The sequence below is a fragment of the Periplaneta americana genome, chromosome 5 (assembly GCF_040183065.1).
Source record: "Periplaneta americana isolate PAMFEO1 chromosome 5, P.americana_PAMFEO1_priV1, whole genome shotgun sequence".
NCBI lineage: Eukaryota > Metazoa > Arthropoda > Insecta > Blattodea > Blattidae > Periplaneta > Periplaneta americana.
The window spans coordinates 45,765,418-45,782,436 of record NC_091121.1 but is presented as its reverse complement, the minus strand read 5'-3'; the positions used below and the strand labels follow the sequence as shown (position 1 = coordinate 45,782,436).

At 39.3% G+C, this 17,019-nt stretch overlaps 1 protein-coding gene across 1 annotated transcript in view; it reads right to left on the bottom strand.

Annotated features, from left to right (window-relative positions):
- Positions 1-5,590: 5,590 nt before the first annotated feature.
- LOC138699573 (uncharacterized) overlaps positions 5,591-17,019 on the bottom strand; it is a 61,801-nt gene continuing 50,372 nt past the window's right edge. Inside the window, exon 2 of the mRNA XM_069825571.1 lies at positions 5,591-11,537. Within this exon, the coding sequence (XP_069681672.1) occupies positions 9,912-11,537 (1,626 nt within the window). The 3' untranslated portion in view covers positions 5,591-9,911. The remainder of the gene's footprint in view (positions 11,538-17,019) is intronic.

Here is a 17,019-nt window from a genome sequence, read left to right as displayed (position 1 = left end):
CATAGGAAGAGTGATAGTAAGAGGAAGAAGAGTAAAATGCATAAGATTTGCTGATGATATGGCATTGTTAGCAGAAGAGGAAATTACAGTATACTAAAGGATATGCTACTGGAGCTAAATTACAGCTGTGAACAGTATGGGATGAAGATAAATGCAAATAAGACAAAGAGCATGGTCATAGAAAGAAAAATACAGAAGATAAACTTGCGAATTCTAAATGAGGCACTAGAGCAAGTGGATAGCTTCAAATACTTGGGGTGTACTATAAGCAGTAACATGAGCTGCGGCCAGGAAATCAGAAGGAGGATAGCAATGACCAAGGAAGCTTTTAATAAAAAAGAAAGAGAATTTTCTGCGGACCTCTGGAAAAAGAACTAAGGAAGAGACTAGTGAAGTGCTTTGTATGGAGTGTGGCATTGTATGAGGCAGAAACATGGACATTACGACGAAGTGAAGAGAATCGAGTGGAAGCATTTGAAATGTGGATATGGAGAAGAATGGAACGTGTGAAGTGGACAGAGAGAGTAAGAAATGAAGCTGTGTTGGAAAGAGCGGGTGAAGAAAGAATGATACTGAAACTGATCAAGAACGGGAAAGGGAATTGGTTGGGTCACTGGCTGAGAAGAAACTGCCTACTGAAGGATGCACTGGAAGGAATGGTGAACGGGAGAAGAGTTCGAGGTAGAAGAAGATATCAGATCATAGACGACATTAACATATATGGATCATATGAGGAAACGAAAAGGAAGGCAGAAAATAGGAAAGATTGGAGAAAGCTGGGTTTGCAGTGAAAGACCTGCCCTTGGGCAGAACACAAAATGAATGAATGATTTTGCCGTAATATTTAAGTGTGCCGGATGAAGAAATGAAATAAGCTATGAATAACAGCCAATCCTCTAATAATAATAATAATAATAATAATAATAATAATAATAATAATAATAATAATAATAATAATGATAATAATAATAATAATTTTTATTAGGAATATTCCATTATACAATGGTTCTTCTTTACCAATCTGCTGCCGCCAAATGTCCTTGGCCATAGAATCGTCATCACTTCCTTACTGCGTCGAACCCCATCTAACCAACATTCTCATGGTCTACCCCACAGTCTAGTATATACAGTCGCGAAGCTCAATAGTAGTAAATATGCAAACATTAGGTAGTTGCTCACCACTAGGATCGCTAATATCGCCTCATTACAGGCACAGTCGCGAAGCTCAATGCGTAGTAAATATGCAAACATTAGGTAGTTGCTCACCACTAGGATCGCTAATATCGCCTCATTACAAGCAATGCAAAATAGTACCATCACAGTCTATTGTTTCTAGCACCCTCAAAACTCAAGCTTCGTGACTGTATATAGTAGACTGTGGTCTACCCCTTCCTCTCGTCCCTTCCGCCGTCCAATTCAGTATCTTCCATGGTATTCTGTTCTCAGTCATCCGTTTCAAATTTCCATACCAACTCAAACGTTTTCCTTCGATTGTTTCTAAAATATTTCTGTCCACCTGCATAATTTCTGTGGTTCTATTACAGTAGAGCGTCTTGTTTAGGCACAGTGAAAACGTAAACAAAATACAGGTAACGCTTGGGGGGAGGACGAGCCGTACGATAAGCACGAGGGGTGCACAAGGTTTTAGTTACAACATTTATGGTGGAGCATTAATTGAAATTATATTTTCCAAAAAAAAACACAAAACAAAAGAACACAAATTGCATAACGCTATCATGTACACAGTTTAACAAACAAGCAATTGTAACGTTGAAATAATTCATTATAACAAATCAAATTTTGCTACTTTTATGATGTTGCTTTCAAGCAGCATTTTTTACGGTCACTAATTTCATTCTCTGTAAGACTAACATAATATCACCGTCTTCTGTGGCCGAATTAACAGAACTACAGTATATTGGTCTGTGACAACACTATTTCCTAAACATAATCATCCCTTCTCATAGTTCAATTTATTCAGATACAGTAGCAAAATTGAATTTGTTATATTGATTTATTTCAACGTTACAATTGCTTATAATATATTCATATATAAGGCTTCGCCATCCTGATTGAATAATCAAGACTATTTGTAATCAACTTATAGATACCTATTATTATAGTTACAATAATTGTTTGTTAAAATGTATATATGATAACGTCTCGGCCTCCCCAAAGGTCTTATTCCCTCTGGCCTCCCAACTAACACTCTATATGCATTTCTGGATTCCCCCATACGTGCTACATGCCCTGTCCATCTCAAACGTCTGGATTTAATGTTCCTAATTATTTATGTCAGATGAAGAATACAATGCGTGCAGTTCTGCGTTGTGTAACTTTCTCCATTCTCCTGTAACTTCATCCCTCTTAGCCCCAAATATTTTCCTAAGAACCTTATTCTCAAACATCCTTAATCTCTGTTCCTCTCTCAAAGTGAGAGTCCAGTTTCACAACCATAAAGAACAACCGGTAACATAACTGTTTTATAAATTCTAACTTTCAGATTTTTTGACAGCAGACTAGATGACAAAAGCTTCTCAACCGAATAATAACAGGCATTTCCCATATTTATTTTGGGTTTAATTTCCTCCCGAGTGTCATTTATATTTGTTACTATTGCTCCAAGATATTTGAATTTTTCCACCTCTTTGAAGGATAAATCTCCAACTTTTATAGTTCCACTTCGTACAATATTCTGGTCACGAGACATACTCATATACTTAGTCTTTTCGGGATTTACTTCCAAACCTATCGTTTTACTTGCTTCAAGTAGAATTTTCATGTTTTCCCTAATCGTTTGTGGATTTTCTCCTAACATATTCACGTCATCCGCATAGAGGAGGGAGGATAATATTAAAATGGATTTGAGGAAGGTGGGATATGATGGTAGGGACTGGATTAATCTTGCTTAGGATAGGGACCGATGGCGGGCTTATGTGAGGGCGGCAATGAACCTCCGGGTTCATTAAAAGCCATTTGTAAGTATATATGATAACGTTATGCAATATGTGTTCTTTTGTTTTGTGTGTTATTGGAAAATATAATTTCAATTAATACTCCGCCATAATTGTTGTAACTAAAACCTTGTGCACCCCTCGTGCTTATCGTACGGCTCGTCCTCCCCCCCCCCCATACGTTACCTGCACTTTACGTTTTCACTGTTCCTAAACGAGACGCTCTACTGTACCTGAAAAGCATAAAGCCTGAGACAAATTCACGACCAGAATTCGAAGCATATGAAAAGTAGATGCCGGAGTTACTCCATGACAGGGTAGATCTGGCAACATAGTCTTCAGTCAATCCACGCAGATAGGTTTCAGTCACGCACCATCATTTCCTATGCGAAGTATAGCATGTTGACAGTTGCTTGTAGGTTAGAGAGCGGGATGTGCAGCGAAAGGAATGCGGGTTCTGCTGCATGTATTTCAGGCTTGCGACCCTTTCGATTTTGGTAGTAAATACAGATTGTCTTAGTTGTTTCCTTTTGTCGGCTGTACAGGACGAAGGCTTTTATCACGACAGTCTACTTCAAAGTCTCTTGCACATTTTATACAGGGACATCATTTTATTTTTACTAACATTTCTAATATTAACCTGGCTATACCTTCGTATCAATGGTTGAGAATCGGAAACAACGTTTGCTACCCCCTTCCACGACTTGAATTCGATGATACTGGCGTAATATACAAACAAATCACTTTACTAGGTATAGGAGGGAAGAAAAGTAGTTCATCCATTTACGTAAACTAGGAAATATCACGCTTTTGAGTTTAATAATTTTCATTAGGTTTTTCTTTAATCAAAACACAGTACTGTATTAACAATGAGTGTTTTTACTCACGAACTGAACTGTCCATTCGGACGTAGTCATTATGCAGTGTATATTATACTGTCTGCAACACATTAGCGTGCAATATAGAGGTAAGGTAAAGGTAAAGGTATCCCCGTAACATGCCATAATGGCACTTCGGGGGCATGGAGGTAGAGCCCCATGCTTTCCATGACCTCGGCGCTAGAATGAGGTGTTGTGGTCGGCATCACGCTCTGACCGCCTTTTACCCCCGGGAAAGACCCGGTACTCAATTTTATAGAAGGCTGAGTGAACCTTGGACCGTTCTGAAAGTTTGGCAACGAGAAAAAAATCCTGTCACCACCTGGGATCGAACCCCGGACCTTTCAGTCCGTAGCCAGCTGCTCTACCAACTGAGCTACCCGGCCGCCCCCAATATAGAGGATGAAGTTAAATTGAAAAATAATCATAATATGGATATTTAAACACATTTTTGAAAATGGTGGCCGTTCATTTCGATACAGGCTTCAGTTCTACTGTGCATATTATAGCACTATAGACTATTGTACCTAATTCCAATTACAATTTTCGTCCTTCCTACCAGTAACTCATGCTGAATTAACTCTGTACCTACTCTATAAAAGAGTACTTTACGTAGGCCTACTGTTAACTCAATCTTCACTTCTGCCCGATCCGAAAAGATAAAATTACTCAGATATGCTGTCTATTGTCCGTCTAAGTGGTTATGTCGCAGGGTCGTAGAAAAGGAGGAAATCACGTGACAGTTAATTACTTAACGAGACCCTTTTATTTTAGTTATTTTAAACAGTTGTATGGATATAATATTACGTAGACGTCCAATTCCTAACAGAAATTAACGTTCTCAGAAAAGAGCTAAGACAGCCCAGCCACTACCCTTTACAGAGACGCGAATAGAAGCAGGTGGGGGAAACCGGGATGCGACTTAGGCAAATGGACGACAGTACTTGTGCGAAAATGATTCAATATTGAAAGCTCTTTCGTCACTGGAAAACGCGAACATATTTTTGGAACGAACTGTTTACTATGACCGTAAGGCTACTATGGCTGTATATCCGGTCTTGGATCTGTATGGAGGACGGTTGAACTTCATTAGTAGAAGGGGTGGGAGTGAAGTACATTAAAAAACTCAGGTACAATAAAAATTGAAGTAAAAATAAAATGATGTCCCTGTACAATGTAATGGAACCTTGTAATATACAGTACTTAAAGGGTTCTGTTTGGAGTTCAGGCACTGAACTGAGAATAAATTTAATTTCAATACAAGCACCATTTTGAGGATACTGTCGCCTGAAAAACAATACAAAATTGAGAATAATTTACTGATAGTGTATATAAATATGTGACGCGCAATAACGTCGCGGTTAAGGTATTATTATATGCTCTCAAATTGGAAATTATTTCTCCCTTACTATAATCTAATATTTATCTAGTACAAGTACTTTCGCACAATATCAATTATAATTTACAGTAATTCTATGCAGAAATGAGAGGCTTAGTATTGCGCTGTAAGCCGGAACATCGTGAGTTTGATTCCCGATGTGTATTCCCAATTGAGTGACTCAGTGCCAGAGTTGCCTAAGCCACAATTACACATATTATTGGACGATCATCCAACCAGAATGGAGGTATCGTGTGGTTAGTACGATGATCCCCCCAGCCGTTATAGCTGGCATTCGCAACCGGATTTCGCTACCTATCGTAGCTCAATAGATGTGTAATCCATAACAGGATGATTCGTTCACATCATGAAAGAGTAAACAATTTGGACAATTTTTATTCAAATGTATTTTTATAAACAGAAAGTAACAATATGGCAGCCTAAGGGTGACAAGCAAGCGTAAACATAACGGCATGAAAAATATAAAAATGAGTATAAAACACTTCACAATGACCAGTACCTAGACAATAATGAGCAAATAACTTATTTTTAAAGCTACATACTATTACTACAAACTTGGTTCATTACAGAAAGTCAAATATACAGTGTGTCTCGAAATTCTCGCACACGGACTACATCGTGTGAATCCTTCGAAACGATTCACACATCGATATGAAGACAATGAGTTGTTCGAAATTGTAATGAATAATAATGTTATTACAGAGAATTAGATTCATTTGAAAATTAATACCTCAGTGAAGTACTTAGAATTAGATTTCGGTAAATTTAATATTTCTGTCTTTATACTCCCCGCATTTATTTGTGTAAGAATAATTTTTTATTAAATTAAAAATATTAGTAATTGATTAACTAGCGGACTTACTCGTGTTAATTATGTACGTCTGTGCGGCTTACAGCTGTTTCGGTGCTTCATCACACCATCCTCAGAGCCTACTAGATCTCGGCGTCATCTCGAACTTCTCTGCCTGTTGTGTGGGTGCGTTTGATTGTTGAAAAGTGTTGAAAAGTGGAGTCAAATAGTGTGTGTGTACTGAAATTGAGCTGTGTGTTGAGAATTTGATCGGGGTGTGTTTTAGTGTGTTCGTATATTTCGTATTGTTCTAGTGTGTTGAGTTTTTGGTTCTTGGGTTGTATGTGTAGGATTTCCATGTCCGCATTTATGTTATTGTATGTATGGTTAGCATTGGTTATGTGATCGGCGTATGTAGATGTATTGTGTCCTCTGGTTATTGCTTTAATGTGTTCTTTGTAGCGTGTTTGGAATGATCTGCCTGTCTGTCCAATGTAGAACTTGTCGCAACTATTACATGTGAGTTTGTATACGCCTATGTGGTTGTATTTATTTGTTTGTGTTTTTTGTGTGTTGAGATGTCTTTGTAGTGTGTTTTCTGTTCTGTATGCTATGTTGTATTTCTGCTTTCTGAATGAAGATGCGATCTTATGTGTGCTTTTGTTTTCATATGTTAGTGTGATGTAGTAGGCTCTGAGGATGGTGTGATGAAGCACTGAAACAGCTGTAAGCCGCACAGACTTACATAATTAACACGAGTAAGTCCGCTAGTTTATCAATTACTTATATTCAAGTGTTAAAAGTAGTGTACGCAAGATTCAAAACGGATTATGAAAAATATTAAAACTGAGTTGAATATTTCGTGAAACTTTTACATTTTTTTCTATACAGGTTCTCAGCCTGAACGACTTTTATCGCATACGTTACGTAGCGCGCTTGGATGACGTCATCGTATTAACAGAAAATACGACCACATTTCTCGAGTGTAAAGCATATAAACGTTTCACGATAAAACATAATTTCTTCACTTTTTCTACTGGGTGTTCATTTCAAAGTGTGTCATGACGTCACTGTTGGTGAGTCAGCGATTTGAAGCGAGTTTCAGCTTTTATGTCAGAGAAGTTGCCTATTAATCAAGGCGTTCAATCTGAACTTAAGAACGTGTACGGTATAACTTGAACGTCGTAGCAACAGATGGCGGTCTGTACGGTCTGTGTGCTACTATAACCTCTTTCGAACTGTGTTTTGCGCGGGCAAGTCGTACCCAGGGTATATGTTATCATCGGTTGCGTACGGCAACATTCCACAATACAAATCAAATGCTTCGTGTCCATGTTGACCGTCGAAGTTAATGTCAACAAATACTGTACGTAATTGTCTTAACCCTCTCCCCATATTCCGACAGTAAGAAAAAAACTCACCTCAGTACGTGTTTCCAAACAGTTCACATTCCTGCCACTGCAGGCGTTACCGTACGTATCGGTAAGTACTCTTCAGAATGAACGCCGTACTTGGTAGGCAACTTCTCTTGCATATAGGTAATACGCCTTTGCGGAGATGTAGGAAGATTGAATTCTCTAGGCTCATCGGCTAGCCACATGACGACATACAGCGAGCCATGACACACTTTGAACTGAACACCCAGTAGTAGTTTAAATTTTCGTGTCTGTCTTGTTACTGGCTGGATAATGCAAAATAACTTCGACAGTTGAATTTGAAGTTTTCATCAGTGACTTATATAAGACTTTAGCAAGGGTTTGGCTGTTAGATTTCATGCTGAGGTCATGTGTACGATTGCTTCTCGTTGTGAATAAGTTTAACTTAGCCTATTGAACATGAGGTTTACACAGGCAGATGATTGTGTGAGGTATGCATTTAATATTGCACATGTTTTATATAATAGCCTATATTTAAAATGTGTTAAAACATAAAACAACATAACATGTTAACTTGGCTCTTGATAGTCCATTGTACTATAAAACAGTGTCACGCCGAAATACGCGACGCGACGACGCTGAGCGGTCCATTTGACACAACACGCAGGGCAGGGTGCATAATGTATATTAGCAGCCTAGCTGCAATCTCTGACGTCATCAATAAATTATTGTGAACTGATTCTCCCTCAGGTTTAAGCCAAGTGATTCTTGGAGTCATGTCTGATTGTGAGTGTATACTGTTTCAGTAAGCTGTAAAACTGAATTCCTATGGTTTTACGTTAGTGACAGTCCACATCTTTTGAGCGAACACCAGTAGCTACTATAAAAAAAAAATTACAGCTGAAATCTCTCTAAGGTCTTACCTTAATAACAGCGCCACTTTTCTCTCTGACTATAAACGCATAGCACCAACAAATCGAACTAATCTCTCACTAAATTTTACTCAAGTAACTGCTCGAGACATGTCTGAGTGTTGCCACATATGTGCCTCAAGTGCATAGCGCTGGTCTTCCATCCAGACGGTCCGGGGTGTCGATCTCCTGCCAAGTCGTGATGGACAAAGCAGACGTAGCAGAGGGGTTTTCTCGGGGTACTCCCGTTTCCCCCTATCATTCCACCAACACTTCACATTTCGCTTCATTTCATCTATCATCTGCAAGATAAAAATGGGGATATTACTGGCTTCCGATGCTGACATACGAAGGACTTGGAGCTCCAGGCCCCTCGGGATTATCCTCAGGCTACTCGTATGTGGACGAGACTAGGCTGTATCAGGGGATGAGACAGGACGGCCCAGCTGTCAGCATTGGATTCACAAATGCCACCCACGCCGCCTGTCGCATACATAGAGCGAGCAATGGGCCAAAACGTACTGATCCGTCCCTGGTAAAGTCAGCCAGGTTGAATTGTCCCAAAATTATTATCTGAGTTAAAGCCCAAATCTTCTAGTATAACAGCGTACCACGAATTAGTTTCCCAATAAATAAACTGAACTATATCCATAGTTTCTCCTATGTGATAACCTAAATCGTCTGTCTTAGCATGAGTATCTACAACCAACTACTGAGTCAGTATATCAAAATTAACTCTAAAATTTTACCGAGTTTTATATCTGATTATGGGTTGTTTCAGCATTTACTGTGCTAGAATATTAACTTGAATTTGTCCAAAGATTTTACCTAAGTAATATCCCGAGTCTTCTCTTTGACAGAGTTTATACGTTTACTACCAGTTTTTGGGCTAATGTATCATTTTGAAATTTCTCCGAGGTTTTACTTTAGTGACAACCCGGATTTCTGTCTGTCAGTGTTTAATGCAAGCTACTCAGTAAATATGTCAAACTGAATTTTTCCTAAGTAACAACCCGGTCTCCTGTCTGGTTGTGAGTGTACAACACTAGTTACTGTGCAACTAAACTGTGCTGAATTTTTCATGAAGTTTAAATTAAGTGACACCCCAAGACTCCTACCCAACTGTGAGTCTATACCACCAATATTTCAAACTGACCTTTCTGTACGGTTTGACCCAAGTGACAGCCCGAGTCTTCTCTGGGTATGAGTGTTCACTACAAGTTACTATGTAAATCTAGCAAGCTGAACTCTCTAAAATTCTCTCTATCTAAGTGTTCGAATATGAGTGTGATAACACTTCGGTTTCACCTGCTCCAGTCATATGTGCATATGAGTGCATAGCATCAATTATTGTTCCAAAATATCAAGCTGAACTGATTAAGTGATATCTCGGTCTTCTGTCTGAATATGAATGTGCACCACCATTTAATGCACATCTCATTCTGAGCGCTCTCCAAGATGACATTGCTCTGAGCAGTTACTGTGCCTACGCATGTGGCTGATCTATCCCAAAGGTTTTACCTTAATGACGCCCGAGTTTTCTGTCTGAGTATACAGTAACAATAATTACGATTTCCCTGCCCCAATCTCGCGTCTATTTATCTCAGGGGAAGGGTGGGGTGATGAATCTCGACGGCGGTTGCACTACGTCCGTCTCTCTGCCTGGCCTCACCCTGCCCTCGTGATTGAGAGACAATATTTTTGACACAATATTAAGATCTTCCTGAGGCGTGCCACCATTGCTCTGGAGGTCACCCGCGACGCCCGACTGGAATAGCAAGTTCTGAAGCTGGTTATTTAGCGTCTGCGGCCTCGCGCTGTTCGCTTTACGGAACAAGAAGTCTTGGGGCTGCTGCACTGCTTGGGGCTGCTGCACTGGGATGTCGACGCTCTGCTGGAAGTCCACGATGCCAGTCCCCGTCTCCTGTCTCTGAGGCCTCTGCAGTCGCTGCTGCTCCTCCTGGAATAGCTGTTGCTGCCGCTGTCTAAGCTGTTCTTGCTGCTTGAGCAAGTTCTGCTGTTGCTGAAACTGTTGCTGCTGCTGGAAAAGAAGCAACTGCTGCTCTAAGAGTCGAGTCTTCCGCTCCAACTCCTCTTCGCGCGTCAGTTCCGGCTGGAAGCGTTGAGGCTGAATCTGGAAGCGATGTTGTGAAAATTGCTGTGGTTGTTGCTGTGGAAAATGTTGAGTTTGTTGCTGTGTAAAATGCTGTTGTTGTTGCTGTGTGAATCGCTGTGATTGTTGTTGAAATTGCTGGGGTCGTTGCTGTGGAAATTGTTGTGGTTGTTGCTGTGGAAACTGTTGTGGTGGTTGCTGTGGAAACTGTTGTGGTGGTTGCTGAGGAAATTGTTGTGGTGGTTGCTGTGAGAACTGCTGCTGTGGAAATTGCTGTGGTTGTTGAGGGAATTGTTGTGGTTGCTGAGGGAACTGGTGTGGTCGCTGCTGCGGAAATTGTTGTGGTTGCTGCTGTGGAAACTGTTGTAGCGGTCGCTGTGTCAACTGTTGTGTGTTCTGCTGTGGAAATTGTTGTAGTGGTCGCTGCTGTGTGTTCTGTTGCTGTTGCGCTTTTTGCGGGGCTGGCAGTGGGCGACGCAGCAGTGGAACGACGCTCTTGGGGTTCCCCTTCTCATCTTGCTCCAGCGTGAAGGCGGCAACAAGTGGTGCCTGGAATATGGACACCTCCTGATCATCAGCGTTCGCTTTATCATCTCGTGTGGAGGGCGCCACTTCGTTACCCTTGACAACAGCCTTCTCATCCGCGGTGGATGTCGCCACCGCATTCGAGTCTTGCTCAGTCTTTTCTGTTTCCGACGGGATCACGTTGGACTGGATGTCATCTTGTGGCACAGGTGGAACTGTGGCTTGCTCGTCTTGGAAGAACACCGCGTTATCTTGCGGCTCCTGGGTCAGTTCTTCTTCAGGCTTGTTGTTGTCGTCTTCCGGACTTTGGAAGGCGTTCTCGTAGTTCCCCAGCAGCTCTTCCAGATCGCGTTTTATGTTGGCTTCCTGTTCCTCGTCCACAGGGCCTCCGTCGTCCGGGGGCGTGTGCTCCCCAGAGCCTACTGGGCCTCCTACCGCTTTTCGTTGTGCCTCGAGCTCCAGCTGGGTGAGCGCCCTTAGCAGAGCGCGCCGTAGGATCGGGTCCAGCTTCAGGGGCGGGGACGGTGGACTGTTAGGCTCAGGCACATGTTGGGCGCCGACCAGCAAACACGTCGTTAATACCACGACAATCTGAAACAATAGCCATGGGTTTATGAAGGAATGGACGAATTACTATTTTATATATTCACCCGTTACTTGAACAGAAGAGAATGCGAAATGAACCACTTATAACGTGACATAAGATGAAGACACTATTATAGTCCGGGTCTTCATATTTTATACCAGCGGTCGTCAGCACAGAGCACCCTGGAACTAACGTCTCTTACCCGCGGAGAACACAGTGCACCATGGTACACTCGTAGCTGCTAACGGGTATGCTCTCTACCTCTTCCTGCTGCACGACGGGGCTCACAGAACGGCTCGCTTACCCTTTGCACACTTCAGCGAGTGCTGACGACCACTGTCTTGTACCGTAAGGATGAAACCTAACTATTTCGCTCCCATTACTATATTATGCTAGTCTACTAGTGTATTATAGATGATATTCTAGTTGTTAGGTTGAATTTTCTTTTGTCAACTTTGTTTCGAATTTCGGTATTGACAAATACTACAACTGGTATTTACTTTCTAACTGTTACATTGACAGCATCGTTTGTCTTTGGAGACGTTACCAACCTTCATGATCCAAGATTATTAGCGAGAGTTATTTTAAATTTGAACGTAATTATTAATTAATAATATTAATATAGTGTACGATTCTTTTAGTGTGTATGGGGTAAACGCGGGTGAGTCGGATCATTTTTAAAATAATTAAAAATTAAAGTGGTAATACGCTGTTAATTCTTGCGTCTCTTACTGCCCGCTGCAAGATAATTTCATTAACTTTAAGTCTGACGCAACAGTCTGTCAGAAATAGTTATTATGTTTTATTTTTCTTCAATTTAATTGGTTGTTAAAATTGATCAGAATCATCCTCCAGTGGCGGGTGAATAGGATTGGTATTGCGGGTGAATCGGATTGAAAGAAAAAGCAGTGGAAACTTATTATTCATGCTATAAGATACAAAATTAGAAGCTCAGTAATAGCAAAATCACATTTCTTAGTTTCTCTGTTTTCAAACACATTTTCCACAGATAAACGTCTTTCTCCCCTTAGCTCCCACACACACCCCGTGGTACCATTCACCCTTACGTTGGCACTGGATCCATTCTCCTTTCTTCACAGACTTGGGATCAGAATATTTCAACACACAAAATTGGCAAATGTCATCACTCCCTTCATTGTCTATTTCTACAACCACATCCTCATCCTCCTCACCATAATCACCATCATCATCGTCGTCGTCGTCGTCATCACTATCGTTAATCTCAATCATGTCCTCACTTTCTCTTTGCACATTTTTTCTGTTCATTCTGCATCCTTTCTTACTATTTATCTTCTCGTTTTTTAATTCTTGCTTTTTCTTCATTTGTGCTATGTTCTCTGGTGAAGTGAGAAGACAAGCAATTTGTCTGGGTCTTCCTCGTGCTAAAGTCTACCCATCCGGAATTAAAAAAAAAACAATATTGCCATTTCTATATAAAATAAGCAATTCAAACTACCCGCCATTCACTGATCCGTTTCTCCTGCACATGCACAGAAATACATATTTGCAAATTGGCAGAACTGGCAGCAAATAAGTGAGAACATCAGGTGAGGTTATAGAATCAAGACAGACTGTTCTTTCCTACTACATAACTTGTTGCGTAAGTTTTAATAATGTGTGTTCAAAAAATTGTTTAATCCAGAGCTAAAAAAATAACAAAATGGCAAATTCAGAGCATCTATGTAACTCAAACTTATAAAAAGTAGTCTATTTATCACCAGCAGGTCGTACACACGCCAACTTCTTATGGTCATCGAACTCAAATACTAGCATTCTTTGACTTCAGAGGATGGTATCAGCAAGAACTCACTAGCGCACTCTAGAACCAGTAATTTATATTAAATGATCCGATTCGTCCTCCAATCCGATTCACCCGCGTTTAATCATTTCATGTAATCAAACAAAATAATTTTTTAAGTTAGATCTCATGAATCGTAAACTGCTTAGTCAAACCAATAAATGTTATGTTGCCAGGAAAGAATACATTTTAATATTATATCAATCAATCAATCATAAATAAATAAATAAATACACAATTAATATTATTATTTCAGTACATAGCGTTGTAATTTTATCTGCTTTGGTGATATCTGGTAACAGTTGGCAACAGTAAAAAGACGACCATATTAGCTTCTTAGGAAGTAATTTTACGAGAACCCCACTGCAGTCACTGTAAATTGTTTTTCATGTAGAACTATGTCTTTTTCCTCACTAGTATTGGGAAGGATACTATTGTATTATTAACTTATAAAATTTTGTAGTGTGTAAACCTTTTTTTGTTGCTGGTCGAGTGGAAGAGAAAGCCTAATGGCCTTAACTTCTCCGGAATAAATAATTTAGCAAGTAAGTCAGTGAGTGAGTTAGTGAGTGAGTGACTGGGTGAGTAAATAAATAAAATAGCGGTAACTTGGGAATTGATCATCATATTAAAATGCAATTTCCTTCAGCCGCTAACTTCCGCTAAATTTTCACGAAGTTCACAGCCAACTCACAGTGTTACATTTCCAGTGTCGTAACATTATTGAACACATATTCTTACGAAAGTATACCATAATCAATTTGCCAGCAGATCGAGAATTTCTTGAATTTGTCTGGTAGAATTATAAAATTTCTGCCTTGACGCAGAATTGAGGCGTTCAGAGCTAAAGTGGATCAAGTCCATGAGATGTAGTATCGAGATAATAGGACCTAAAGTTAACTTGCTCTAGTGGATTATCTAATTTCACTAGCAATAATTTTATTACTCCATTCTCAAATTCTAGATTTATAAAATATAAACAATTGTCATGTTACTTGATGCAACGCTTTGGTGACTTGATCCACTATGGCTCAGAACATCGTGAACAAAATAATCTGAGCCAAAAGTGACTGGTGTCACCTACCGAATTAAGACTTGATCCATTACTGCTCGGAAAAATCCAACTTCAGATAATCAAAAAAATGAATTAAACTAAATTTATGAAAATTTGTGACTTGATCCACTTTAGCTCTGAACGCCTCATTGATACTTACAATAAATAGTCCTAATATCTTTGCATCGAGACTCGTCCATCTATACTCAAGACCCATAGTTTGAGGAACGCTGCGTTAAAGCAAATTTTTACATTTGTATTGTCCGAGATGAAAACTTGTGAATTTTTTAATTAACTTCTTTACTCTAAACGTAAATGTGAGCTTGCCATCTGGAACAGTTTCCCCGGAGTTTTCACCATTACAGTTACGCGCCTGTCGAAAGAATTTTACTCTGTCATTGTAGTGAAAGTCTTGGGATTATGCAAAGAGAAAAATCTATTGCGTGATTTTACGGAAATGCCCGGTTCAGAACACCCTTTAAGTCGGTTAGCTTTGAGTCTAAAGGTACATTTTCCTCGGTGCGACTATTGCGATGATCGTTCAACGATAATCGTTGAGCACTATTTCTTTGTATTTTCTATGGAGCTGTTTTCCTCCGAGCGACTGCCGCGACTCTAGAAAATAAAAAAAAATAGTGCTCAACGATTATCGTTGAACGATCATCGTTGAACGATCATCGCAATAGTCGCACCGAGGAAAACGTACCTTAAGGCAGTGATGTCAAAGCAAACGCATTTTTTCTGACCTTGACGTTGTGCGCGGGCATCAAGCGCTAAGTTTGGAAAGAGAAACGGTTGTGTATATGAATAAGCAGCCTGTTGGATTAAGGAAACAGTGGTGCACAAACTTCAGACGGAACGTGAAATTTTATGTCGTTATTTTTATATGGCTTCTTTCTGTTTGATATTATCTATATTGTCTGTAAAACAAAAGTACTAATACCAATTTCTTAATATTGCAGTTGTGTTTTAAACGTTAATAACATAATAAAGAGTCAAGAAGGAATATTCATATAAATTGAATACTAGTACAATTATACTGTACTAAATGGATGAAATACATCAATCATAAAGAAAGTGATATTCCCCCCCCCCAAAAAAAAGAGATTATGACATGATAATTTGGAATTGATATTGATGGTATCTTTAGTCATATAAAAGTAATCAATAAACTAATCAAAACAATATTACAGTACAAAGCAAAGTTACCTAGGTGATGTATATGTTTTAAGTGTAACTAATATTCCATAACAAAACTCTTATCGCATTATCCTTTTAAGGTGATATTGGTTAGCAACTTCCTAACATCGGAATATTAAATTATATTTTCTCGAAATGTCCTGAAGCTATAGAGCTGACATTTTTACAACACATGGGCACATATCTTTTGCTTATGATGTAACAGTAGTTGCTTTGCTAATTAATTTCCTTACAAACAATTTCCATGCGAATATTTTCAAAATTTTCAATACACTATCTTCAGTAATACGTATTTACGGTAAATTAGATTTACGAAAACATTCTGTAAGGCTACTAAATACATAGGCCTATATCCGAAAATTTCACTTTTCTATAAAAGAAGTTGAGAAAATATTTCTTTTGAATAAAAAATGAAACTTGTGAAAAATGAGCATTAAAATTAAAACTTACATTCTTATAATGCACTTATACTTCTCAGACAAATCTAAAAATTAACATGGATACAGTTTTAATAAGTTCTCTTCCCTTTATCTATTGAATCAGTGCTGGCCATCCCTGAATATAGCTCAACCAAGCGGCATATACTACCACTTTCGTCTGTCTCTTTCCTTTCCGCTGTAAAGCGCTCAGGCTCTCCTGAGCTCTAAAGCGAGCGCTTGCTCCTATGGGCATCAATTGACATCACTGGTCTAAGGCAAGGTCATTTATCCACACTTGCCGAATGTGATTGATCGTGTAAGCTTACAATTATAAAAATTGAATAAAAATGTTCACTTAAAATAGCCTAAAAATTCAAAAGTATTTTTTCACTACGTTGGTCGCCCTTTAAAAATCCATTGCTCTCAGTCAACGTCGAACCCGTGAATCTCAGATCGATCTCGTAGCATCGTAACCATTGGACTACATAGAGAGACTATTAAAGGAATGTACTAGAATTCCATTCACTCATGCAATGTGGAGATCGCCAATTCTAATACCTTCTTTTAATTTTGTTTGTAAGATATCTAAAGTCATTAGGGCGACCATTATGCTCCATTTAATAAAGGGCTGTTATGTTTTGTAACGTTATGTCCCTGCCATCACATAAGTTTGATGTAAAGTAAAATCGTATTTCGATCTGTTTTGGTTTTAAATTAATTTCAAATGTGACAGAGATTTATGACGTCAACATGACATCGTTAAGAGAAATCGAAAACACATCAACACTTGGTGTATACGTGTGAGTGCAGGGGTCACGCAGTTACTACAGTCGCTGTTCATGTCTATCAAATTGAATTATTCTCCAGATGTTTGTACGATTGTATGCGGGTAAGGAAGTTTCTTTAAGTTAGTAAACACACGCCGCACTTACTACATGGACAATGTCTTCCTGAATGTTTAGCAGTTAACAAAAATCTCTTCGTAAAGCAGGGTG